Here is a 27868-nt window from a genome sequence, read left to right on the forward strand (position 1 = left end):
GGCGGTTCAAAGCCAGCCCTGGCCAAAAACTGCCAAAAAAAAAAAAAAAGCTGGGCATTGTGGCAGGCGCCTGTAGTCCCAGCTACTTGGGAGGAGCAGGCAGGAGAATCGCTTGAGTCCAGGAATTGGAGCTGTGATGCCATGGCACTCTACCCAGGGCGACAGCTTGAGGCTGTCTCAAAAAAAAAAAAAAATCCTATGCTACACTCATTTTGATCGCTTATTTTCCACTTTCTATTCTTTGATTAAGTTTTAAATATAGGTTGTGAATAATCTTTTGTGTCGTTTCCTTAATGTGATTTTTTTTTGTAGAGACAGAGTTTCGTTTTATCGCCCTGGGTAGAGTGCCATAGCGTCACAGCTCACAGCAACCTCCAACTCCTGGGCCTAGGCGATTATCCTGGCTCAGCCTCCCGAGTAGCTGGGACTACAGGCGCCCGCCCCAAAGCCCGGCTATTTTTTTGTTGCAGTTTGGCCGGGGCCAGGTTTGAACCCGCCACCCTTGGTATATGGGGCCAGCGCTCTGCTCACTGAGCCACATGCGCCGCCCCTTAATGTGATTTTTTAATTTTTTTTTTTGTGAAACAGAACAGTCTTACTCTATTGCCCTGGGTACAGTGCCATGGTGTCATAATTCCACGGGCTTGAGCAATCCTCTTACCTCAGCCTCCCAAGTATCTGGGACTACAGGGATGTGTCACTATGCCCAGCTAGTTTTTCTTTTTTTTTCCTTTAGACAGATTCTCACTTTCTCACCCTGGATAAGAATGCCATGACATCATAGCTCACAGCAATCCCAAACTCCTTGGTTGAAGTGAATTTCTTGCCCTAGCCTCCCAAGTAGGTGGGATTACAGGCGCCCGCCACAACACCAGGCTGTTTTTTTATTTTATTATTATTTTTTTTTTGTAGAGACAAGAGTCTCACTGTACCTCCCTCAGGTAGAGTGCCATGACTTCACACGGCTCACAGCAACCTCTAACTCTTGGGCTTACGCGATTGCCTCAGCCTCCCAAGCAGCTGGGACTATAGGCACCAGCCACAACACCCGGCTATTTTTTTGTTGCAGTTTAGCCGGGGCTGTTGTTTGAACCCGCCACCCTCGGCATATGGGGCCAGCGCCCTACTCACTGAGCCACAGGCACCGCCCCAAGTCTGTTTTTTTAGAAATGGCTAGGGCAAGGGCTGGTTTCCAACTTGGGAGGTCAAGCAATCCATCTCCTTCAGCCTCCAAGTGCTAGGATTACAGGCATGAGCCACCACACCCATGTAGTTTTTCTATTTTTATTAGAGACAGGATCTCACACTTGCCCAAGCTGATCTTGAACTCCTAAACTCAAGCAATCTACTTACGTTGGCCTCAGAGTGCTAGGATTACAGGCATAAGTCACAGTGCCTGGTTTTGTTTTTTTAATTTTTACTCCCTTTCAGTGTCAAAATTAGTTTTTATTTTTGAGACAAGGTCTTGCTGTTGCCTATGTTAGAGTGTAGGGACTTGATCATAGCTTACTATAACCTCATACTCCCATACTCAAGTGATCCTCCTTCTTTAGCCTGCCAGATAGCTGGGACTACAGGAATACCACACCAGCCATCTAATTTTCTTTTTTTTTTTACTTCTTTTTTTTTATAAACATGATTTAAGTATGCCACAAAGTTTAACTAAAGGTTCGTTTTTTATCTAATTTTTATTTTTATTTTTTTTAATCTAATTTTCTTTTTCTTTTTGAGACTTGAGTCTCAAGCTATCACCCTGGGTAGAGTGCTGTAGCATCATAGCTCACAGCAATCTCCAACTCGGGCTCAAGCAATCCTCTTGCCTCAGTTTTTCTATTTTTAGTAGAGATGGTCTTGCTTTTGCTCAGGCTGGTCTCAAACTCATGAGCTCAAGCATCCACCTGCCTCAGCCTCCCAGAGTGCTAGGATTACAGGTGTGAGTCACCCCGCCTGCCCTTTCTTTGTATTTTATAGAGACAGCATCTTGATCTGTTGCTTAGGTTGGTCTCAAACATGGGGCCTCAAATAATCTACCTGCCTCAGCCTCTCAAAGTGCTAGGATCATACGTGTCTGCCACTGGGCCTGGCCTCCTCAGTCTTAGTATCTTAGTCATTTGTCAGCTATATTTTCATCATTTAGAGTAGGAAACAACACTTATTAAGCCAGTTATACTCCAGTAACCTTATGAAAAAATATTAGAGAATTAAGAACAAGAGTCATTATTTCACTGATCATTTTCCAATTTCAAGAAAATCATGTTCCTGAAACAGCAATGCTACCTGATAAATTCTTTCCATGTCTAAACAGAAACAGCAAGAAAAGGGAAATTATAGGAAGCCTATGACACTTTAATAGATATTGTGTGCTTTTAATAGTTCAACACTGGTCATATTTGATAACCAACAGTAAATTAATAGGTTAACATTTATAAATGTATACTTTAATAAGTATATAAACATTTAGGTAAGCTTATGGAGAAGCTGAGCAAAATACATAAATTAGGAGATACAAGTGTCCATCTAAATTTTCTATGTCATTTTTTTAATACAAGATTTATTAAAGTTGTTCAATATACAATTTGTCCTTTTTCATTTGGAAGTCATTTATTGTAAAGGTAATTCTTTTGTCTGATGACAAACAGCAGCCATAGTGATTACTCTGGACCTCCACGCTGCAAAGGAAAAAAATAACACAATATGATTAAATTGATACAGCAAATGTTTTCATGCCACTTTACAAATTTATACAACTTTAAGCAAATAATCTTTGATTTTTAAAAATAATTTTCAGTTTTTCCTAGCTTTTCGGTACTCAATTGTTATAAACAGTTTCAGGCCAGGCATGGGGGCTCAATCCTGTAATCCTAGTACTTTAGAGGCTGAGGCAGGTAGATTGCCTGAGCTCACAGGTTTGAGACCAGCCTGAGCAAGAGCGAGACCTGGTCTCTAAAAAAACTAGCTGGGCATTGTGGCAGGTGCCTGTAGTCCCAGCTACTTGGGAGGCTGAGGCAAGAGAATCACTTGAGCCCAAGAGTTTGAGGTTGCTATGAGCTATGATGCCATGATACTCTACTGAGGGTAACAAAGTGAGACTCTGTCTCAAAAAAACAAACATGACCACATTAATGTACACAGCTATGATTTAATAAAAAAATAAAAAAATAAGTAAAATAAAATAAATTAAAAAACAAACAAACAAAAAAAAAAATCGCCGAGCACTGTGGCTGGAGACTTGCTACTTGTGAGGCTGAGGCAAGAAAATTGCTTGAGCCTAAAAGTTTGAGGTTGCTGTGAGCTGTGATGTCATAGCTCCCTATTGAGGGTGACAAAATGAGTCTCTGTCTCAAAAAAAAAAAAAAAAATTGTTATAAACATAGTTTCAGATCTGGATCAGCTGTCTTCAAATTTCTTGGTTGCAAAAGCTCTTTATATTCCAAAAAATCCAGAACGCCAAGGAGCTATTTCTCACATATATCTATTGATACATCATGCATATTTGCTAAGGGCTCTGACTATGGTTTCCTTGTCACAGTCTGGTCTACCTGACCCTCTGTCTAGCTATCGCAACTTGACAAGACACTGGAAAGAGCATGTAAGTCAGCAAATGAAATTCCTTTTTTTTTTTTTTTTTTGGTTTTTGGCCAGGGCTGGGTTTGAACCCGCCACCTCCGGCATATGGGACCGGCACCCTACTCCTTGAGCCACAGGCGCCGCCCAGCAAATGAAATTCCAAAAGCCAAAAATGTTTTGGTGTTTTGCAGTCTTGTGTTATAGCACAACAACATACTTGGATATATTCAATTTCTTCTTGAGACACAAGTTTCCTTCTGTATTTCTGAGGTAATGTTTTTATTATTTCTGCAGTGTCTGGTGGACCGTGATACATCAGCAAATCTGGTGATTTACTTCCCTTAGAATGCTGGGAAATTGCAGAAGAGTGAGACGGTAGTCCTGCTGATCTCAAAGCTTCTGATACTGAAATTAAAAAGAAAAAACCTAATTAGCAAAATTGACCAGGTATCTTTTTTTTTTTTTTTGAGACAGAGTCTCGATTTTGTCGCCCTTGGTAGAGTGCTCTGGTATCATAGCTCACAGCAACATCAAACTCCTGGTCTCAAGCAATTCTCTTGCCTAAGCCTTCCAAGTAGCTGGGACTATAGGCACCTGCCACAATGCCCGGCTATTTTTAGAGACAAGGTCTTGCTCAGGCTCAGGCTGGTCTTGTACCTGGTGAGCTCAGGGCAACCTCAGCCTCCCGGAGTACTAGGATTACAGGTCTGAGCCACACGCCTACCCCAAATAATTCTTAAAGTATTATAATTCTAACAAGTAAATACTATACAGTAACTCAGCTGGCTATATATAATTTCATTAAGTTGTTTTTGTTCTTCCCCTGAAGATAGTGCCTTGCTGTTGCTCAGGCTAGAGCATTGAAGCATCATCACAGCTCACTGGAGCTTCAAGTAATCCTCCAACCTCAGTCTCCTCAGTAGGTGGGACTACTGTCTCACACCACCACACCCAGCTAATTTTTATTTATTTTTTAGAGACATGGTCTTGCTATGTTGCTCAGACTGCTTTTGAACTCCCAGGCTAAAGCGATTCTCCCACCTGGGCCTCCCAAGGCAAGAGCCATGCCTGTCCTATAAAGTTGCTTTTAAGACAAATATGATGTAGACTTTTTTTTGTTTGTTTGTTTGTTTTTTGTAGAGACAGAGTCTCACTTTATGGCCCTCGGTAGAGTGCCGTGGCCTCACACAGCTCACAGCAACCTCCAACTCCTGGGCTTAAGTGATTCTCTTGCCTCAGCCTCCCGAGTAGCTGGGACTACAGGCGCCCGCCACAATGCCCGGCTATTTTTTGGTTGTAGTTTGGCCGGGGCGGGGCCGGGTTTGAACCCACCACCCTCGGTATATGGGGCCGGCGCCTTACCGACTGAGCCACAGGCGCCGCCCTGTAGATTTTTTTTTTTTTATGTTTATTTATTTTTTTTAGAGACAGAGTCTCATTTTGTCGCCCTGGGTAGAGTGCTGCGGCATCACAGCTCACAGCAACCTCCAGCTCTTGGGCTTAGGCGATTCTCTTGCCTCAGCCTCCTGACTGAGACCACAGGCACCCGCCACAACACCCAGCTATTTTTTTTTTATTGTTGCAGTTTGGCTGGGGCCGGGCTTGAACCTGCCACCCTCGGTATATGGGGCCGGCACCCTATTCACTGAGCCATAGTTTATGTTTATTAATTTATTTTATTTATGTTTATTCATTTATTTTAAAAATGGGATCTTGCTTTGTTGCCCAGGGTATTCACAAATTCCATGACTCAACTGATTGTCCTGCCTCAGCCTCCTGAGTGGCTATGATACAGGTAAGTAAATTACAAAAATGAACAAGCACATATATAAAGTAATGAAATTTCTGGTTAGTGGAGTTGAACCCATATGGATAACCTATACTACTTAAGTTTTTGTCACATAGACCAACATATATTTAAGTTTTTTTGTTTTTTTTTGAGACAGAGCCTCAAGCTGTTGCCCTGGGTAGAGTGCTGTGGCATCACAACTCACAGCAAGCTCCGACTCCTGGGCTCAAGCAATTGAGCTCTTGCCTCAGCCTCCCAAGTAGTTGGGACTACAGGCGCCCACCACAATACCCACCTACTTTTTTTTTTTTTTGGTTGTAGTTGTCATTGTTGTTTGGCAGGTCTGGGTTGGATTCGAACCTGTCAGCTCTGGTGTATGTGGCTGGCGCCTTAGCTGCTTGAGCTACAGGTGCCGAGCTCATATTTAAGTTTATAGGTAATATCTTACAATGGGAAATAAGAAAGTTGGTAAATGTAAATGAGGGTAATTTTTTCAATACCTTTATAGAGTACTTATTTAGCTTAATTCTTCAATAGTTAAAATAAGTTTAAAATATCCCTATAAAGTGTGTTAAAAACTATCCCTGAATTAAAAATCAAGTATCAAGAGAGGCATGGTTATTAAAAATAAAGAAGTAATCCAGCACTCTGGGAGGCTGAAGTAGGTGAATTGCTTGAGCTCAGGAGTTCAAGACTAGCCTAAGCAAGATCCAGACCCCATCTCTATTAAAAATAGAAAAACTAGCCAGGGTCAGGCATTGTGGCAGGCACTGGAGTCTCAGCTACTCAGGAGACTGAAGCAAGAGGATCACTTGAGCTGTAGAGTTTGAGCTTGCTGTGAGCTATGATGCCAGGGCACTCTACCCAGGGAGACAGAGCGAGACTGTGTCCAAAAAACAAAAACAACAGGGGCGTCGCCTGTCACCCAAGGAGTAGGACGCCAGCCCCATATACTGGGGGTGGTGGGTTCAAGCCAGGCCCCGGCCAAAGCTGCAAAACACACACACACACACACACACACACACACACACAAAAAAAAAAAAAAAAAAAAAAGAAGAAGGGATGAGACAAAAAAAAAAAAAAAAACCTTTTGAGAATCTTCTCCCATTAGTTTTTAGGTATTTTATAGTGAATAACTGTGCTAAGGACTAAAGCAATCCAAAAAGTAATTACTGACTGAATGAATAAATTAGTGAATGAAAGAAAAGAAGAATGGCTGGAAAAGAAACACAGGAATGACTAAGTCTTACATTTTATGAAACAAAGTAAATAAATAAATATAAGAATGGTTATTCTTCACAATCTCTGTACATATAAGTATGAAGGAATCTTCTTTTTTTTTTTTTTTTGTTTTTTTTTTTGTAGAAACAGAGTCTCACTTTATGGCCCTCAGTAGAGTGCCGTGGCCTCACACAGCTCACAGCAACCTCCAACTCCTGGGCTTAAGCGATTCTCTTGCCTCAGCCTCCGGAGTAGCTGGGACTACAGGCGCCCGCCACAACGCCCGGCTATTTTTTGGTTGCAGTTTGGCCGGGGCCGGGTTTGAACCCGCCACCCTCGGTATATGGGGCTGGCGCCTTACAGACTGAGCCACAGGCGCCGCCCCGTATGAAGGAATCTTCTAAAGGGCGAGAGAGGAGAAAGGTAGGACAAAAATTCTCCCATATTAACTCAACGTCACTAAAAATTCACAGACATCTACTATTGGATCACTACTTTTAAATTAAGGGTAATAGGCCAGGTGGGGTGGCTCACGCCTGTAATCTCAACTCTGGAAAGCCGAGGAGGGCAGATTGCTTGAGTTCAGGAGTTGGAGACCAGCCTGAGCATGAGTGAGATGCTGTCATAAAAATAGCTGGGTGTCAGCTTGATGCCTGTAGCTCAAGCGGCTAAGGCACTAACCACATACACCTGAGCTGGTGGGTTCAAATCCAGCCCAGACCCACAAACAACAATAACGGCTGCAACCAAAAAATAGCAGGGTATTTTAGCGGGCACCTGTAGTCCCAGCTACTTGGAAGGCGGAGGCAGGAGAATCTCTTGAGCCCAGGAGTTGGAAGTTGCTGTGAGCTGTGATGCCACAGCACTCTACCCAGGGCGACAGCTTGAGGCTCTGTCTGAAAAAAAAAAAAAAAAAATAGCTGGGTGATGTGGTGGGCGCCTATAGTCCCAGCTACTCGGGAGGATGAGGCAAGAGGATCACTTAAGTGCAGTAGTTTGAGGTTGTTGTGAGCTATGATGATGCCATGGCACTCTACCGAGGGCAAAAAGTGAGACTGTCTCAGAAAAAAAAAAGAATAAAATAAATAAATTAATTAAGGTCAATAAAAATTTTAATTTTTACTTGCATGTGACATAGTGTACCATTCTTTTTTTTTTTTTTTTTTTTTTTTTTTTTTGTAGAGACAGAGTCTCACTTTATGGCCCTCGGTAGAGTGCCGTGGCCTCACACAGCTCACAGCAACCTCCAACTCCTGGGCTTAAGCGATTCTCTTGCCTCAGCCTCCTGAGTAGCTGGGACTACAGGCGCCCGCCACAACGCCCGGCTATTTTTTGGTTGCAGTTTGGCCGGGGCCGGGCTTGAACCCGCCACCCTCGGTATATGGGGCCGGCGCCTTACCGACTGAGCCACAGGCGCCGCCCCATAGTGTACCATTCTGAACTAAGCTACAATAGCCTGTCTGACTTTAAAATGAGAAATACTGCCTAATAAGATATTCATTTATATGTGTACACATTTTTTTTTTTTTTTTTGTAGAGACAGAGTCTCACTTTATGGCCCTCGGTAGAGGGCCGTGGCCTCACACAGCTCACAGCAACCTCCAACTCCTGGGCATAGGCGATTCTCCTGCCTCAGCCTCCCGAGTAGCTGGGACTACAGGTGCCCGCCACAACGCCCAGCTATTTTTTGGTTGCAGTTTGGCCGGGGCCGAGTTTGAACCCGCCACCCTCGGTATATGGGGCCGGCGCCCTACGGGCTGAGCCACAGGCGCCGCCCATGTGTACACAATTTTTAAAAATAAATCTAAAATACAATTTATCAGGCCCAGCGAGGTGGCTCATGCCTGTAATCCTAGCACTCTGGTTAGTCCAAGGGAGTGGACTGTCTCAGTTCATGAGTTCAAGACCAGTCTGAGGGCAGCACCTGTGGCTCAAAGGGGTGGGGCGCTGGCCCCATATGCTGGAGGTGGCGGGTTCAAACCCAGCCCTGGCCAAAGAAAACTGCAAAAAAAAAAAAGACCAGTCTGAGCCAGAGGGAGACCCCCATCTCTAAAACATGGCCAGGCATGGGTGGCTTCTATGGCTCAGTGGGTAGGGCACCAGCCCCATATATGGAGGATGGTGGGTTCGAACTCGGCCCTGGCCAAACTGCAACAAAAAATAGCTGGGCATTGTGGCAGGCGCATGTAGTCCCAGGTACTCAGGATGCTGAGGCAAGAGAATCACCTAAGCACAGGAGCTGGAGGTTGCCGTGAGCTGTGACACCACGACACTCTACCGAGGGCAATAAAGTGAGACTCTAGCTCTAAAAAAATAAAAAATAAATGAAAAACAGCCAGGCATTGTTACAGGCACCTGTGGTTCCAGGTACTTGGGAGGCTGAGGCAAAAAAATCGCATGAGCCCAAGAGTTCAAAGTTGCTGTGAGCTATGATGTAACAACACACGAGGGCGACAAAGTGAGACTCTGTCTCAAAAAAATAAAAAAAATCGGTGCCTGTTGCACAGTGGTTACCGTGCCGGCCACATACACTGAGGCTGGCAGGTTCGAACCCACATACACTGTCAGCTAAATAATGACAACTGCAACAACAAAAAATAGTCAGGCATTGTGGTGGGCACTTGTCGTCCCAGCTACTTGGGAGGCTGAGGCAAGAGAATCGCTTTAGCCCAAGAGTTTGAGGTTGCTATAAGCTGTGATGCCACAGCACTCTACTGAAGGCAACATAGTGAGACTCTGTCTCAAAAAAAATAAATAGGCTCGTCGTCCATAGCTCAGTGGTTACGGTGCCAATCACATACACGGAGGGTGGGTTCGAACCCAGTCCGGGCCAGCTAAGCAACAACGACAACTGCCACAGAAAAATAGCTGGGCATTGTGGCGCGCGCCTGTAGTCCTAGCTACTTGGAAGGCTAAAGCAAGAGAATCGCTTGAACCCAAGAATTTGAGGTTGCTGTGAGCTGTGACGTCCATGCACTCTACTGAGGGTGACATAGTGAGACTGTCTCCAAAAAAAAAAATAAATAAATAAAACAAAATAAAATACAATTTACCATTGGGTTTAGGATTGTCTCTTCTGTCAGGAAATCGTATTAATGGAGTGTGCGGCTTGACTACCTAGAAAAAAATAAAGTAGATGAAAAAAACCCATTAACTGTAAATAAATCACCTAAAAATAGATATTTTTGTTAAAATAAGTAACCATTTGACAGAAACTTTATTTTATTTATTTATTTATTTATGTTTAGAGACAGAGTCTCGCTTCATTGCCCTTGGTAGAGTGCCGTGGTATCACAGCTCACAGCAACCTCCAGCTCTTGGGCTTAGGTGATTCTCTTGCCTCAGCCTCCCTCGTAGCTGGGACTACAGGCACCCTTCACAACACCTGGCTATTTTTTGTTGCAGTTTGGCTGGGGCTGGGTTCGAACCTGCCACCCTCGGTATATGGGGCCGGCAACCTACTCACTGAGCCACAGGCGCTGCCCTTGACAGCAACTTTAAATTGTACTTTTTCTCAACCAGAAAAGCTGGTCTATGAATGATTAACTTGTCTATTCGTAACTTTGTCCTCATATCACAAGACCTTTTACTGTATCAACCTCAAAACAACTCAATAAAGATAATAACATGGATTTTATGTTGCATGACTTATAGACTGGTAGGAAAACAGAAGTTTCATGACTTATACTAAGTATAGTTTCCCTACTATGTTAACACCTAATACTTTAGAATAGGATAAAAGGCAAACATCATATTGAAAGTTAAAAAGTTAAACTGCTGGGTGGCGCCTGTGGCTCAAAGGGGTAGGGCGCCGGCCCCATATGCCAGAGTTGGCGGGTTCAAACCCAGCCCCGGCCAAAAAAAAAAAAAAAAAGTTAAACTGCTTTTCATGACTACAAAAGTAACGTATGTTCTGTGTAAAAAAAAAATTGGAAAAATACAGAAAAGCACAAAGAAAAGATTATACTCCAAAACCCGCATCAAACAGCTAGTTCTTTATTTTAGTCTTTTCCCTATATCTACAGAAATATATATTTTTAGAAAAAAATTTTTTTTTTTTTGTAGAGACAGAGTCTCACTTTATAGCCCTCGGTAGAGTGCCATGGCGTCACACAGCTCACAGCAACCTCCAACTCCTGGGCTTAAGCGATTCTCTTGCCTCAGCCTCCTGAGTAGTATTTTTAGAATTTAACAGATAACATTTTGTCTATAAAATTCAAGATAGTGGTATAAAGGGCCTTAAGTGGACCTATTAGTATGAGAACTTCTGAACATACAATGCTAAGAATATATTAAACAGCTAGGCATGGTGATGTATACCTGTAATCCTAGCACTCTGGGAGGCTGAGGCTGGTAGACTGCCTGAGCTCATGGGTTGGAGAACAGCCTAAACAAGAGCGAGATCCTGCCTCTAAAAATAGACAGTGTTGTGGCAGGGGCCTGTAGTCCCAGCTACTTGGGAGGCTGAGGCAAGAGAATCACTTAAGCCCAAGAGTTCGAGAGTTTGAGGTTGCTGTGAGCTATGACACCACAGCTCTGTATCCAGGGAAACAAAGTGAGATTCTGTATCAACAACAACAACAAAAAAGAATCTAATAAACAAAGTACCATTTTCAACTAAAGTGATCTATAAATTACTGTTAACAATGAGACTGAGGTGTATTTATCTGTAATATATTTGTATATATGTACTACAAACAATGCATTTTATATAGGCACAGAGATAAATACACTTGTTAGGACTGGCCTGAAAATTCACCTGTGTAATTCTGCTGCCATGAGAAAATGCTGGAATATGTTCTCTCACTCAGTATAAAAATATTCTCAAGTCTTCTGTGTTTTAAAAAACCTGTGTGGGGAGGCGCCTATGGCTCAGTGAGTAGGGCCCCGGTCCCATATACTGAGGGTGGCGGGTTCGAACCCGGCCCCAGCCAAATTGCAACAAAAAATAGCCAGGTGTTGGGCGGCATCTGTGGCTCAAAGGGGTGGGGCGCTGGCCCTATATGCCAGAGGTGGTGGGTTCAAACCCAGCCCTGGCCAAAACTGAAAAAAAAAAAAAAAAATAGCCAGGTGTTGTGGTGGGCGCCTGTAGTCCCAGCTACTCGGGAGGCTGAGGCCAGAGAATCGACTAAGCCCAAGAGCTGGAGGTTGCTGTGAGCTATGACGCCATAGCACTCTACTGAGGGTGACAAAATGAGACTCTATCTCTGAAAAAACAAACAAACAAACAAAAAAAACAAACAAAAAAAAGCCCAAACTCTTCTCTAAGAATCTTGCCCAGATTCCAAAATCTGATTTAAAAACTCCTCCTCAGGGCGGTGCCTGTGGCTCAATGGAGTATGGCATCGGCCCCATATGCTGAAGGTGGCAGGTTCAAACCCAGCCCCGGCCCAAAAAAAATAAAAATAAAAACAACTCCTCAGTGTTCTCATGGCATCCAGAATCAATCTGTTTTTTTTTTTTTTTTAAACAGAGTCTAACTATGTTGCCCTTGGTAGAGTGCTGTGGCATCACAGTTCACAGCAACCTCAAACCCTTGGGCTTAAGTGATTCCCTTGCCTCAGCTTCCTGAGTAGCTGGGACTACAGGGGCCTACCACAATGCCCAGCTATTTTTTTGTTGCGGTCGTCATTGTTTTAGCTGGCCTGGGCTGAGTTTGAACCCACCAGCCTCGATGTATGTGGCTGGCACCCTACCCACTGAGCTATGGGCACCACCACTCTTTCTTTCTTTCTTTCTTTTTTTTTTTTTTTTGAGACAGAGTCTCACTTACAGGTGCCCACAATGCCTGGCTATATTTAGAGACGGGGGTCTCAGTTGCTTAGGTTGGTCTTGATCTCGTGAGCTCAGGCAATCCACCTGCCTCAGCCTCCCAGAGTGCTGGGATTACAGGCGTGAGCCACTATGCCCAGCCCTGTATAGATCTCTTTTAGGAATCTTTTAAGAGGACCAGATAAATGAGCCATTGATTACGAGAGAGAGCTATGCTCCTGAAAGGCAGAGTAAGAAAGTTAAGTTTCTGCAGCATTGCTGGTACGAACATAAGTTAGGACTGTCTATGCATATAAGTATATACATACATACACTAGAAAGAATCCATTTCGACATTGCTTTTGTACACTTAAAAATATCATATAGCCTTATAAATTCTCAATCTGTTATAACCCAAGAATAGGGGGAAGGGGGAAAGGGAAGGGAGGGAGGGCGATTGGTGGGATTATACCTGCGGTGCATCTTACAAGGGTATATGTGAAACTTCGTAAATGTAGAATGTAAATGTCTTAACACAATAACTAAGAAAATGCCAGGAAGGCCATGTTAACCAGTGTGATGAAAATGTGTCAAACGGTCTATAGAACCAGTGTATGGTGCCCCATGATGGCATTAATGTACACAGCTATGATTTAATAAAAAAAAAAAAAAAACAGAAAATAAATCAATGCATAAAAGTAGACATAGTATAATAAATTCTTCTTTTTTTTTTTTTGTAGACACAGAGTCTCACTGTACTGCCCTCGGGTAGAGTGCAGTGGCGTCACACGGCTCACAGCAACCTCTAACTCTTGGGCTTACGCGATTCTCTTGCCTCAGCCTTCCGAGCAGCTGGGACTACAGGCGCCTGCCACAACGCCCAGCTATTTTTTTTTTTGCTGTTGCAGTTTGGCCGGGGCTGGGTTTGAACCTGCCACTCACTCAGCCACAGGCGCCGCCAGATAAATTCTGATATGCTCATCACACAACCTGAACAATAATACAGTCAAGTTTTCATCATCCCCTTCCCCAATTAAAGAAATCCCATACACGGGTGGTGCCTGTGGCTCAAGGAGTAGGGCACCGGTCCCATATGCTGGAGGTGGTGGGTTCAAACCCAGCCCCGGCCAAAAAAACCACAAAAAAAAAAAAAAAGAAATCCCATACATCTTATCCCTTCCGTTCCCTTAAAACCTTCTATACAGACCAGGCGCAGTGGCTCACACCTGTAATACTAGCACTCTGGGAGGCCAAGGTGGGTGCATTGCTTGAGCTCAGGAGTTCAAGACCAGCCTGAGCAAGAGCAAGACCCCCGTCTCTACTAAAAACAGAAAAACTGAGGCAAGAGGATTGCTTGAGCCCAGGAGTTGGAGGTTGCTGTGAGTTATGACACCGTAGCACTCAATGCAGGGTGACCGAGCTTGAGACTCTGTCTCAAAAAGAAAAAAGCAAAAAAAAAAAACCCATACCTTCTATACATAATCACTCAAAAGGATTCTTGTTAAGTCATAACTCTAATACATTTTTTTCCAATCTTAAGACTATCACTGTTTATTAACTGACCAGAATATGAAAAATGATGGTGGCCACTTCAGTTCATCCTTCTAATAATATTCCATTGATCTGGTCTTGGTTCAAGTAACCCCAATACTTTTATTATGCCTATCAATTTAACACTAATTTCTTACTATCATCTAATATTTAGATTACTCTCAAACTTCCCTGTCTCAAATTTATCTTTTTAAGGAGAAACAAATGGAAAATTCAATGATTCAGAAACAAATCAGCAAAACTTTTTAGAAGTTTTCTATGTCCTTTTAATGTTAGTAGATTATGTATTCAAGGAAATCACAATAGGATTTGAGGGACTCAAAACAAGATTTTTTACTCAGGGACAGGATGTAAGCCACAAATCATAAAACCTTCTCTGGTGATTAATTTGAAACCATGTTAAATGGTTGTCATTATATATTAACAATCAGTATGATAACCTCCAAATTTATAGAGATTCTCAGGTTTTCTTTTCAGTTCTAAAAGCATTTTAAAATATCAGGAGTAAATTATTTACAACTGATTTGCTCAATAGCAATCAATATGTATAGATATTTGTGATTGTAGGGGTGTTCAAACTTTCTCTCTGAAGGTTCAACAATTGAATCTGCTGAAATAAACTGACAATAAAAAAATTAATGCAGAGAAACAAGTAACTCCAACTGTATGTTAGTTGGATAATGTAACTAAGGGGGAAAAGGAGCTGATGTGAGTTAAGTTTTACACATAATGCTTGGACTACATACCCTCTGTCTAAAGGCACACACACAGAACAATCTTGAACTTTATAGTTAGCAAGTTGGCTATTGGTAGTTGTATAGTGCAGATATTCTGACACCTTAGCAACTACTGCTTTTTACTGTCTCTTTTTTTTTTTTTTTTGTAGAGACAGAGTCTCACTGTACCGCCCTCGGTAGAGTCCCGTGGCGTCACACGGCTCACAGCAACCTCCAACTCCTGGGCTCAAGCGACCCTCTTGCCCCAGCCTCCCGAGTAGCCGGGACTACAGGCGCCCGCCACAACGCCCGGCTATTTTTTGGTTGCAGTATTGGCCGGGGCTGAGGTTTGAACCCGCCACCCTCGGCATATGGGGCCGGCGCCCTACTCACTGAGCCACAGGCACCGCCTACTGTCTCTTTTTACTGTTCTGTAAGTTTTGCCTTTTCCAAATGTCATATGATTGAAATCACACAGTATGTAGCCTTTTCAGATTGGCTCTTTCACTTAGTAATACACATCTAAGCTTTGTCCTTGGCTTTTCAAGGCTTGATACACATTTCTTTTTAGTGCTTAATAATATTCCAGCGTGGTGCCTGTAGTTCAAGTGGCTGGGGCACCAGCCACATACACCGGAACTGGTGGATTTCTAATCCAGTCCAGGCCGCCAAACAACAACGACAGCTACAGCCAAAAAATAGCTGGGTGTTGTAGTGGGCGTCTGTAGTCCCAGCTATTTGGGAAGCTAAGGCAAGAGAATCGCTTAAGCCCAAGAGTTTGAGACTGCTGTGAGCTGTGACACCACAGCACTCTACCCAGGGCAACAGTTTGAGACTCTGTCTCAAAAAAAAAAAAAAATTATAATATTCCATTGTTTGTATGTCTCTTCATGTATTAAAGGCTATCTTGCTTCTAAGTTTTGGTAATTATGAATAAAGCTGCTATAAACATCTGTGGGCAGCTCTTTTGTAGGCACAAGTTTTTAACTCATATGTATGTATATCAAGGAGTATGAAAGAGTATGTTTAGTTTTGTAAGAAATGGTCAAACTAGGGCAGCGCCTGTGGCTCAGTGAGTAGGGCACTGGCCCCATATAAGGGTGGTGGGTTTAAACCTGGCCCCGGCCAAACTGCAACAAAAAAATAGCTGGGCATTGTGACAGGTGCCTGTAGTCCCAGCTACTGGGAGGCTGAGGCAAGAGAATCGCCTAAGCCTAGGAGTTGGAGGTTGCTGTGAGCTGTGTGGTGCCATGGCACTCTACCAAGGGCGATAAAGTGAGACTGTCTCTACAAAAAATAAATAAAATTAAAAAGAAAAAATTTTCAAACTATCTTCAAAAGAGTCTGTACCGTTGTGTATTTCTGCCAGCAACCAGTGAGAGTCCCTGTTGAATGAAATAGTAATGACAGTCCACATCCTTGTCAGCATTTAGTATTGTCAGTGTTTAGATTTTGGCCATTCTAATTGGTGTATACCAGTATCTCACTGTTGTCATATTTGAAATTCCCTGTGCAGCGCCTATGGCTCAGTGGGTAGAGCACTGGCCCCATATAACAAGGGTGGTGGGTTCAAACCCAGCCCTGGCCAAATTGCAACAAAAAATAGCTGGGCGTTGTGGTGGTCACCTATAGTCCCAGCTACTTGGGAGGCTGCAGCCAGACGATTGCCTAAGCCCAAGAGTTTGAGGTTGCTGTGCGCTGTGATGCCACAGCACTCTACCAAGGGCGACAAAGTGAGACTGTCTCAAAAAAAAAAAAAAAAAAAAAAAAATCCCCTAATGATGCATTATGTTGAGTACTTTTTTCTTTTTTTTACTCTTTCAGCCATATTTTTATTTACAGTTTGCGTTCAATGCAAATCAACTCCATAACATGAGAAATTACTATGAATCAAAGCATAAATACACAAACACAATATACAATTCAAAATAGTTGTATGGCATTCAGGTACAAAGCAAAGGGAGTGTTCATTCATACACACAGTAGCTTCAGATCTGTCCCGTCTGTCTAGTTGTTCCCATGTAGGTTTCTTTCTTTCTTTTTTTTTTTTTTTGTAGAGACAAAGTCTCACTTTATGGCCCTCGGTAGAGTGCCGTGGCCTCACACAACTCACAGCAACCTCCAACTCCTGGGCTTAAGCGATTCTCTTGCCTCAGCCTCCTGAGTAGCTGGGACTACAGGTGCCCGCCACAACGCCCGGCTATTTTTTGGTTGCAGTTTGGCTGGGGCCAGGTTTGAACCCACCACCCTCAGTATATGGGGCTGGCGCCTTACCGACTGAGCCACAGGCGCCGCCCTCCCATGTAGGCTTCTAAAGATGGAAAAAGAATGACTTCGGTCACCACAACTACTGTGGCCATATTAAATATTGGAACATCTAAGCATCAGTGTGTGACCATGTGAAGAAAAGACTTCATGGAGTGTCTATTTTTAAAACGGTTTCTGTGTATCGAGGCAGTGGTAAAAGATTTACTGCAGAATCAAGCCTACTTTTAGGCCTAGAACCAGGTTCTAACTATCTCAAAATATTGACTGATTAACAAAAAGGTGTTCCAAATGTGGCTATTCTGACCCATAGTTGTCGTTGATTTTTTTAAAAAAAATATATATAGTTACAGAAAGAGTATAAAAGGTTTTGCAAATTTCATGAAAGTTAGCTTCCAGTCTTAACTTTTCCAAATATTTGATTTACACTTTTGGCTCCTTCAGATTTTTGCCTTTTTTAATTTCAAGATTTGTAATTTTGCCTTCAAAACAGATCATTCCCTAAATTATAAAAAGTATTCAACATATGCAGAAATAAAACTCACTTTGACATTAGTTGAAATCAATGCAATTCTATCTTTGGAATCAGTTCAGCTAAAAGGACCTGGCGCTCTTGTTGAATGGCAATAGATGCAAGGAAATGCCTACCACTTGCCTCTATAAGGATATGCAGGAGTTACTCAGGATGCTTGGCCCTGGGGGAGATTCCAATCCTTTATTGCTCTGGCACATGTCAATTACTACATAAAAGGTCGAATGCAGTATTAAATCCAAAGCCTCAGAGAAAAAAAGTGCTCAGTTCTCAAAAGAACAGTGTAAATTTTCATCTAGAGTATTTTGTCGGCATTAAATTAGTACTGCTGAAACAATACACTGAGGATTTACAGTAACAACTGGAAGTTCCTTCTAATGTACATATAAATAGAATCATGGAAGCTTTTTTATATTACCTGTTTTTATGGCCGTATAGAACTAATGAACCAAATGAAAACTGAATCCCCATTCCATATCATATCCTTTATTTCTAGACAAAGATATATAATCTATTCTTTTTTTTTTTTTTTTTTTTTTTGTAGAGACAGAGTCTCACTTTATGGCCCTTGGTAGAGTGCCTGGCCTTACACAGCTCACAGCAACCTCCAACTCCTGGGCTTAAGCGATTCTCTTGCCTCAGCCTCCCGAGTAGCTGGGACTACAGGCACCCGCCACATATTCTTTTTTTTTTTTTTTTGTAGAGACAGAGTCTCACTGTACTGCCCTCAGGTAGAGTGCCATGACTTCACACGGCTCACAGCAACCTCTAACTCTTGGGCTTACACGATTCTCTTGCCTCAGCCTCCCAAGCAGCTAGGACTACAGGTGCTGGTCACAACACACGGCTATTTTTTTGTTGCAGTTTGATCGGGGCTGGGTTTGAACCCACAACCCTTGGCATATGGGGCCGGCGCCCTACTCATTGAGCCACAGGCACCGCCCTGTATCTATTCTTATTTTCAAAGTAGTTTTAAGTGTCCATATTTCTTTTTTTTTCTTTTGGCCAGGGCCAGGTTTGAACCCACCATCTCTGGTATATGGGACTGGTGCCCTACTCCCTGAGCCACAGACACCACCTAAGTGTCCATATTTCTTAAGCCACATTCAAGGAAATCACATTTTTGCTAATTTTGGATGTTGCCACTCTTCCTCTTGTACATGAAACTCCAGCAGACTTAATACTGGCAATCCATCATCTAGTCAAACCCTTCACTTTTTTTTTAAATTTATTTATTTTTTTTATTAAATCATAGCTGTGTACATTGATATAATCATGGGGCATCATTCAGTAGCTTCACAGACCGTTTACCAAGTTTCACATATACCCTTGTAAGATGCACCACTCAGGGCAGCACCTGTGGCTCAGTGAGTAGGGCGCCTGCCCCATATGCCGAGGGTGGCGGGTTCAAACCCAGCCCCGGCCAAACTGCAACCAAAAAATAGCCAGGCGTTGTGGCGGGCACCTGTAGTCCCAGCTACTCGGGAGGCTGAGGCAGGAGAATTGCTTAAGCCCAGGAGTTGGAGGTTGCTGTGAGCCGTGTGACGCCAGGGCACTCTTCCGAGGGCAATAAAGTGAGACTCTGTCTCTACAAAAAAAAAAAAAAAGTAAGATACACCGCTCAAATCCTTCACTTGTTCTTCAAACCAATCGATTTGCATTCTCAACATTTTCTGTGTTAATAAAAGGAGGTGTGGAATTAGTAGATTTGAAGACCTGTTTTTTCCTTGCCACACTGGATTTCTAGATGCTGTTTGGATTGGATTTAGAAGATGGGGAAGTACAGATGTTTCTTGGCCTCAGTCTCTCAACAGTAGAGATGTAGAAGAGAGAGCGAGACCATGAGGAGACTGGCTGTGGACTGCAGGGCACTGCCACCTGCCTTGGTGGCATTAGCTGGATTTGTGGCAACCAAGGTACTCTGGGAGGAGTTACTTGGAATTGTTATGGTTGTTTGATTTGAATAAATCTGTGTGGGTAGGAGCAGTGCCAGAAGCAGCGGCCGCAGACGGAGCCTGGCCACCATCGCTCTGCCCATGTCCCCTCAGTCGGTGTGTGGCGCATCTCTCGGGATGCTGGCTGTGTGGAGAACCGCTGGCTCCGGGCGGGTGCAGGAAAGGTCATGTTGAGTACTTTTTCATATGCTTGTCATCAGTATACTTTCTTTGATGAGTAATCTATTCAGATGTTTTGACCATTTTTGAATTCAGTGATTTGTTTTCTTATTGTTGAAATCTTTGTATGTTTTATGTAGTAGTCTTTTTATCAGATGTCTTTTGCAAATATTTTCTCCCGGTATATGGCTTGTCTTTTCTTTTTTTTGCAGGTTTGGCTGGGGACGGGCTTGAACCTGCCACCCCTGGTACATGCGGCCAGCGCCCTACTCCTTGAGCCACAGGCACCGCCCGGCTTGTCTTTTCTTCGGGTCTTTCAAGGAGCTTAAGTTTTTAATTTTAATGAAGTCCAGCTTATCAATTTTTTTCATGGATCATGCCGTTGGTGTTCTATCTAAAACGTTACTGTGAAACCCAGGGTTATTTGGGGATATTTTCATTTAGGCCTATGATCCATTTTGAGATAATTTTTACGAAGGGTGTCAGAGCTAAGTCTAGATACAGGTTTTTTGCATGTGGATATCCACTTTTCCAGCATGATTTGGTTAAAAGATTATCCATTACATTGCCATTGCTCCTTTGTCAATAATTAGCTATCTTTTTTTTTGGTAGAGACAGAGTCTCACTTTATCGCCCTTGGTAGAGTACTGTGGCCTCACACAGCTCACAGAAACCTCCAACTCCTGGGCTTAGGTGATTCTTTTGCCTCAGCTTCCCAAGTAGCTGGGACTACAGGCACCCGCCCAGCTATTTTTTTGTTTGGTTGTCATTGTTGTTTAGCAGGCCTAGGCTGGTTTTGAACTAGCCACACCCGGTGTATGTGGTTGGTGCCATAACCACTTAGCTACGGTGCCGAGCCACATTTTGCTAATGTTACCTATAATTATTACAAAATATTAGCATATACTGGTTTGTATTCTGAATATCTAAGTACAGGTCTTTGTTCTCCCATTAGAAGGGTACAGACAATTTTATCACTGTGTATCTATCTCACAGTTTGTTTGCAAGTATCAGTAGTGAGTCTTTTTTTTTTTTTTTTGGTTGCAGTTCAGCCAGGGCCGGGCCTGAACCTGCCACCCTCGGTATATGGGGCCGGCGCCCCACCGACTGAGCCACAGGCACCTCCCCCCCCCTTTTTTTTTTTTTATTAAAAGGGTTTTTTTTTTTTGTAGAGACAGAGTCTCACTTTATGGCCCTCGGTAGAGTGCCGTGGCCTCACACAGCTCACAGCAACCTCCAACTCCTGGGCTTAAGCGATTCTCTTGCCTCAGCCTCCCGAGTAGCTGGGACTACAGGCGCCTGCCACAATACCCGGCTATTTTTTGGTTGCAATTTGGCCGGGGTTGGGTTTGAACCCGCCACCCTCGGTATATGGGGCCGGCGCCTTACCGACTGAGCCACAGGCGCCGCCCCCCCACTTTTTTTTTTTATGACAGAGTCTCATTATGTTGCCCTAGGCAGAGTGCCGTAGCATCACAGCTCACAACAACCTCCAACTCTTGGGCTTAAGTGATTCTATTGCCTCAGCCTCCCAAGTAGCTGGGACTACAGGCGCCTGCCACAACACTCAGGTATTTTTTTTTTTTTAATTATAGCTGTGTACACTAATGCAATCATGGTACACCCGGGTATTTTTTGTTGCAGTTGTCATTGTTGTTTGGCCAGCCCAGGCTGGGCTCAAACCCACCAGCGTTGGTGTACGCGGCTGGCACTGTAACCACTGTGCCATGGGCGCCGAGCCATGAGTTATTTTTTCTTTTTTTTTGAGACAATAGTTTTACCATGTCACCCTCAGTAGAGTGCAGTGGCATCACAGCTCACAGCAACCTCCAACTCTTGAGCTTAAGCGATTCTCTTCCCTCAGCCTCAGTAGCTGGGACTACAGGTGCCACCACAACACCTAACTATGTTTGTATTTGTCATTGTTGTTTGGCAGGCTTGGGCTGGATTTGAACCCGCTAGCTGTGGTGTATGTGGCTGGTGCCCTAGCCGCTGAGCTACAGGCACCAAGCCGAACCATGAGTTCTTAATTATTGCTGTACATTGTTCCATTTTAACAGACCTACTATAATTTTTTATCTAATAATGGGTATATGGATTGTTTCTGGTTTAGGAGCAATTATAAATAAAGCTGCCTTTTTTTTTTTTTTTAGAAGCCCAAATTTTTACACCTATTTTATTGAAAGCGAGTTTGATACCTACAGTCATACAGGATCATATGGCTTTTTTTCTTTTTGAGACAGAGTCTCACTTTGTTGCCCTTGGTAGAGTGCCATGGCATCACAACTCACAACGACCTCAAGCTCTTGGGGTTAAGCCATTCTCCTGCCTCAACCTCCCAAACAGGTGGTACTACAGGCAGCCACCACAATGCCCAGCTATTTTTGTTGTTGTTGCAGTTGTCATTGTTGTTTAGCTGGCCTAAGCCGGGTTTGAACCCGCCAGTCTTGGTGTATGTGGCTGGCACCGTAACCACTGTGGTACAGGTGCTGAGCTAGGATCCTATGGTATTTAATTTAAACCTGAATAAAATCTGTGCAATTACATCAGTTAAAATATTTTTCAGACTAATTTATAACCTTACATCCTTGACATGAGCATATTCTCCCAGGGGATCCCCCCAATTTTGGTTTCCTGATAAACTCAGCAGTTTTAAGTGATAAGAAAACATGTAGAGAGGGGACCCATGATAGTTCACAGCCCTTTTTTGCAACATATGCCATCAGTGGGCAGGAGCACATTGATAATAAAGCTGCTATTCACTGCCTTTTTTTTTCTTCTTAAAGTCTCACTCTGTCACCCAGGCTAGAACTTTAGTCTCAAGTGATTCTCCCACCTCAGCCTCCTGACTAGCTGGAATTACAGGCACAAGCCACCATGCCTGGCTGTTTTAATTTTTTGTAGAGACAGGTCTCACTATGTTGCCCAGGCTGGTCCTGGACTCCTAGCCTCATGAGATCATCCAGCCTCTGCCTCCTACAGTACTGGGATTATAGGCACTACCACACCTGGCAGTATCAAATCTCTTACATATATATACATATATATATTTTTTTGAGACAGAGTCTTATTATGTTGCCCTCAGTAGAGTGCTGTGCTGTCACAGCTCACAGCAACCTCAAAATCTTGGGCTTAAGTGATTCTGTTACCTTAGGCTCCCAAGCAGCTGGGACTACAGGCGCCTGCCACAAGGCCCTGCTAGTTTTTGGTTGTAGTTGTTGTTGTTTGGCAGGGCGGGGGCTGGATTCAAACTCACTGGCTCCAGCTCCAGTGTATGTAGCTGGCATTCTAGTCACTGAGCCGAGTTATATATTTGGGATATATATGCTTATATATTGTAGATACCAGACCTTTCTGAGATATTCTTTCTGTCCCTCATTAATTAGTTAATGGTCAATTAGATTTTTTTTTTTTTTTTTTTTTGTAGAGACAGAGTTTCACTTTATGGCCCTCGGTAGAGTGCCGTGGCCTCACACAGCTCACAGCAACCTCCAACTCCTGGGCTTAAGCGATTCTCTTGCCTCAGCCTCCCGAGTAGCTGGGACTACAGGCGCCCGCCACAACACCTGGCTATTTTTTGGTTGCAGTTTGGCCGGGGCTGGGTTTGAACCCACCACCCTCGGTATATGGGGCCGGTGCCTTACCGACTAAGCCACAGGCGCTGCCCTAGATTTTTTTTTTTTGAGAGTCTCATTTTGTTACCTTGGGTAGAGTGCCGAGCTGTCATAGCTCACAGCAACCTCAACCTCTTGGGCTCAAGTTATCCTCGTGTCTCAGCCTCCCAAGTAGCTGGGACTACAGGCACCTGCCACAATGCCCCTGCTATTTTTGAGAGATGGGGGTCTCTAGCTCAGGCTGGTGTGGAACTTGTCAGCTCAAGCAATCCACCTACCTCGGCCTCCCAGAGTGGTAGGATTACAGGCATGTTAATGCTCAATAAGGATCGTTTATTGCAATGGGACCAAAGACCAGGATCTAGGATTATTATTCAGATAATTTCAGGAATTTAGGTCCTTTTAAGAGATGAATTTGTCAACTTGGGAAATGCACATCTCATATATAAGCTAAAAGTGGATCATAAAATATACACTTTCAGGGTTGAAACCCAACCACAAATGTGGAAGTTGCATCCATTTTATATACTAATTTTTTAGAGACCACAGCTGGAGAAGCAAAAATAAAAGCTTTCAGGAGTTTACCCTATCTAAACCTAGGCTAAAAAGGCTTGGGAAACAAACCCTAAAACATATACCACAGTTAAATAACACTATTTTTCTATTTCCCCATCTGGCCTCTAAACAGAGATAGAGCCAGTTATCCGGACATTCCCAAGACCTTGAAGGGACACTGGGTCAGATCCAGCATACACTTCCTTCCACGCCCGGCTAACAGCCTTCCTTCGCATTGGCTGATCCCGGACATCTCACACCGGCAATTGGTTAATACCAGGTTAGCCTAGTCCGCAGACCCCAGAGGCTTTGAGGTCGGGGCGGAGGAATCTAGGGACCCCAGGACAGTAGGGCCAGTATCTACCCGCCTACAAGCCGCGCTCTCGCCGCCAGGCTCGAACCCCCAGTCCCGGACCCGGACCCCAGCTCAATGCCGGACCCAAAGGGCTCAAGGTGCTATTCCCTCACACATACTAGCGCGCCACCGCTAGCCCCACCCAGGGCCGCGGTCGCGCAGCCTCTGTCACCGCCTTTCCTCCTCAACGCCGTTGCTAGAGCCAGCTAGATCCCTACCGCCCAAGGTTCAGAAAGGCGACCAAATCTCTTTACCTGCACGACCCTGCTGGCAGACGCCATCTTGCTGCCCATCATGACCCCTGAGAAGGGGCAGCTTCCGGGCCGCCAGTGAGCCGCGGTGACAGCTGCAGTCGAGGGTAGCTGGGGGCGGGACCTCCCCTAGACGTCACAGGGGACGGGCCAGTTGGGCTAGCCCTGGACCCGTCCTCCTGGGAAGCTCGCTCCACCCCTGCACCGCTTCAGTTCGGCCCGCCTCCTGCCTCGGAACTGGCGCACGTGCCTCGTATTGTTTTGTTCGCGAAGGTTTGCGAAGTTGGATTTATCTTGCTCACTAGCTTGTTATCTAGAGCCATTTCCTTTCTAGACAACCTGTTTTTGTTTTGGCATAGACAAGAATTTTATTTTAAACCAAGTAATATATGGCCTGTGGCTTTCTAGAGTGCCAGGGCATCAGCCTAGCTCACAGCAACCTCAAACTCCTGGGCTGGAGGAGCAAGCCTTTCTGTCTCAGCCTCCAAGGTAGCAGCTGGGACAACAGGCATGGTCCACTACGCCGACCAGTAGTTCTCAACCTTCCTAATGCCAGGACCCTTTAATACAGTTCCTGTGGGTCGCGACCGACAGGTTGAGAACCGCTGGAAGAGATTAGAGATGGTATGTCGCTCTTGCTCAGGATGATCTCTGGGGCTGGAGCAATCCACACGCCTTGGCCCCCAAAGTACTAGGATTACAGACGTGAGCCACTGCACCCAGCTTATTTTATTACTTTTAATTAATTTTTTTTTTTTGGAGTTTTTGGCGGGGAATGGGTTTGAACCTGCCACCTGCAGCATATGGGACTGGCGCCCTACTCCTTTGAGCCACAGGCGCCGTCCTTAATTTAATATAGATGGGGTTTATCTCCCTCAGGCTGGTCTTTTTTTATTTTTTATTTTTAAAGGCTAGTCAAGTGAAGCAGTGGAAGTGGAGAAGGAACAAAAGAAACTAATTGGCTGTGATGATTATTTGTAAACACCACTGCACGTGGACCAGCCACAAAGGTTGCTCTTGAACTCCTGAAATCAAGGTCTTAGCCTCCCAGATTGCTAGGATTACAGGTATAAGCCACTGTGGCTAAGAAGCAGGGTCTGTGGCTTCTTAAAAATTAACACATTTGTTTAAAACTTGGGAGCTACACGCAATCTTTTAAAGAACAGTTAATTCTTGTTTAATAAGGATCAGGCCACATTACCCTGCTGATTGGTGTTAATTTGGTGTTACCAAATTCCGCCACTGAGAGATCACCAGGCACACATGCAAAAAAAGGAGCGACTTTATTCAAGCATGCTCTGGCAGTACCTCTGGCAGAATTCTGCTTAGAGGACAACCCTGAGGCAGAAATGATGGCAGGTTTTATACTCTTTGGCGATACATTTTGCGTTATAATAAAACGTGGGGGAAATTTCCAGGGGGAAACCGGGACCAAGTTGGGGGGTTGGTTGGTGCAGGGACTGAGGTAATTTAGGAGGTTAAGTATTGGCTGGCTCTATCCTAACTGACCCTGCCCAGAGGCTGTGAGATTAGAGGGAGCCGGCCCTCACTGGTTATGGCTGGGGCACAAGGCCAACTTTCACCCAGGGGGCTGCCACTGAGAATCTCTCAGCCCCTGGTGAAAGACCGACTCTGTCCCCCTGCTTACTAACCTTTTTACCTTCTCTCTCTCTTATATCCCCTATGTCTCCCACTGCCCTTAACATCTCTGGGTGGGAGTTAACACTGTAGTGTAAATAACCCACTTCCAGTTAAAACCCTCTCTTGCCAGCCACATGCATCTGAGCTGGTGGGTTTGAATCCAGCCCAGGCCCGCCAAACAACAATGATGGCTGCAACCAAGAAATGGCCAGGCGTTGTGGCAGGCGCCCATGGTCCCAGCTACTTGGGAGGTGGAGGCAGGAGAATAGCTCGGGCCCAGGAGTTGGAGGTTGCTGTGAGCTGTGTTGCCACAGCACTCTACCTAGGGTGACAGCCTGAAGCTCTGTCTCAAGGAAAAAAAAAAATCTATTCTTTCTGGCTGCAAAAAAAACCTGTGGTTGTTATGTTACAAATAGTCTTGAGATAAGTCAGCAAGAGACCCAAGGTCAATTACTCATTTAGAACTAAAGGAAAAAAAAAGGTCTTCTTTAAACTGCAGCCACTTGGCATTTAGGATTCCGCACTGGGCTCTTCAATTGGCATTGCCTGATTTCTGTTTCTTTTCTCTACCATTCATTACACCTGATATTGAAATGCTAGCTGCTGCTGCTTCAAAAGTTAGAGAACTCAAAAACACAAATGTAGGCTTGGTGCCCCTCAAGAGGCCGGTGCCAGCCACATACACTGGAGCTGGCAGATTCGAATCCAGCCAGGGCCTGCCAAACAATGACAACTGCAACCAAAAAAATCCTGGGCATTGTGGCAGGTGACTGTAGTCCCAACTACTTGGGAGGCTGAGGCAAGAGAATCACTTAAGCCCAGGAGTTGGAGGTTGCTGTGAGCTGTGATGCCACAACACTCTACCCAGGGCGACATAGTGAGACTCTGTCTCAAAAAACAAACAAAAAACACACATATATAAATTACTGAGCCCAAATGTGAGCTGTTTACTGGTTTTATTATGGGGGGGGGGGCTTAAACTCTTGGGCTTAAGTGATTGATTCTCTTGCCTCACCTTCCCTAGTAGGTTGGAATACAGGTGCCTGCCACAAAGCCCAGCTTTTTTTTTTTTCTCTTGTTTAGGAGGCTTGGGCCTGGTTTGAACTGCCAGCCCCAGAGCATGTGGCCAGTGCTCTAACCACTGAGCTCTGGGTGCCTAGCCTAGAGTAGTTTTTTTTTTTTTTTTCAGACAGGCTCACTTGGGCAACGCCTGTGGTTCAGTGGGTAGGGCGCCAGCCCCATATACCAAGGGTGGCAGGCTCGCACCCGGCCCCAGCCAAATAGCAACAAAAAATAGCCGGTCATCTGTAGTCCGAGCTACTTGGGAGGCTGAGGCAAGAGAATTGCCTAAGCTCAGGAGTTGGAGGTTGCTATAAGGTGTGACGCCACAATATTCTACTGAGGGCGATAAAGTGAGACTGTCTCTAAAAAGACAAACAAACAAAAAACTGGCTCACTCTGTTGCTCTGGGTAGGATGCTATGGCATCATAGTCACAGCAACCTCAAACTCTTGGCCTCAAGCAATCCTTTTGCCTCAGCCTTTCGAGTGAGGACTATATGCACCTGCCACAATGTCCAGCCAGTTTTTTTAATTTTAGTAGAAATTGGGGTCTTGCTGTTGCTCAGGTTGGTCTAGAACTCCTGAGCTCAGGCAATCCACCTGCCTTGGCCTCCCAGAATGCTATGATTACAGGCATGAGCCACTGTGCTTGGCTCAGACTAGAATGGTTTTAAAGAAAGTTAAAAAATAAAAAATAAAAGGGCGGCACCTGTGGCTCAAAGGAGTAGCGCACCAGCCCTGTATACCCGAGGTGGTGGTTTCAAACCCTGCCCCAGCCAAAAAAAAAACATTTATTTTACTTACCAAAGGGAGGGAAAGGTGTAGCATGTGAGAAAGAAGTCTTGGCCCAGATGGCAATCAACTTGGGCTTTTATTGAGGGCAAA

General features: G+C 44.3%; 1 protein-coding gene across 2 annotated transcripts; it reads right to left on the reverse strand.

Moving 5' to 3' along the window:
• Window positions 1-2546: 2546 nt before the first annotated feature.
• On the reverse strand, window positions 2547-24429 carry MRPS36 (mitochondrial ribosomal protein S36). 2 transcript variants are annotated; one of them, XM_053589399.1, is made up of 4 exons: window positions 24285-24429; window positions 9631-9694; window positions 3785-3993; window positions 2547-2669 (listed from the first exon to the last, which is right to left on the reverse strand). In XM_053589399.1, exons 1-4 carry the CDS (start codon window positions 24324-24326, stop codon window positions 2652-2654), a joined length of 333 nt encoding a protein of 110 aa, XP_053445374.1. In that variant the 5' UTR covers window positions 24327-24429; the 3' UTR covers window positions 2547-2651. The 2 variants fall into 2 exon arrangements, with proteins under 2 accessions (XP_053445374.1, XP_053445376.1); XM_053589401.1 differs by having other exon boundaries at window positions 3785-3972; window positions 24285-24428.
• Window positions 24430-27868: the final 3439 nt, after the last annotated feature.

The sequence above is a fragment of the Nycticebus coucang genome, chromosome 1, assembly GCF_027406575.1.
Source record: "Nycticebus coucang isolate mNycCou1 chromosome 1, mNycCou1.pri, whole genome shotgun sequence".
Lineage (NCBI taxonomy): Eukaryota > Metazoa > Chordata > Mammalia > Primates > Lorisidae > Nycticebus > Nycticebus coucang.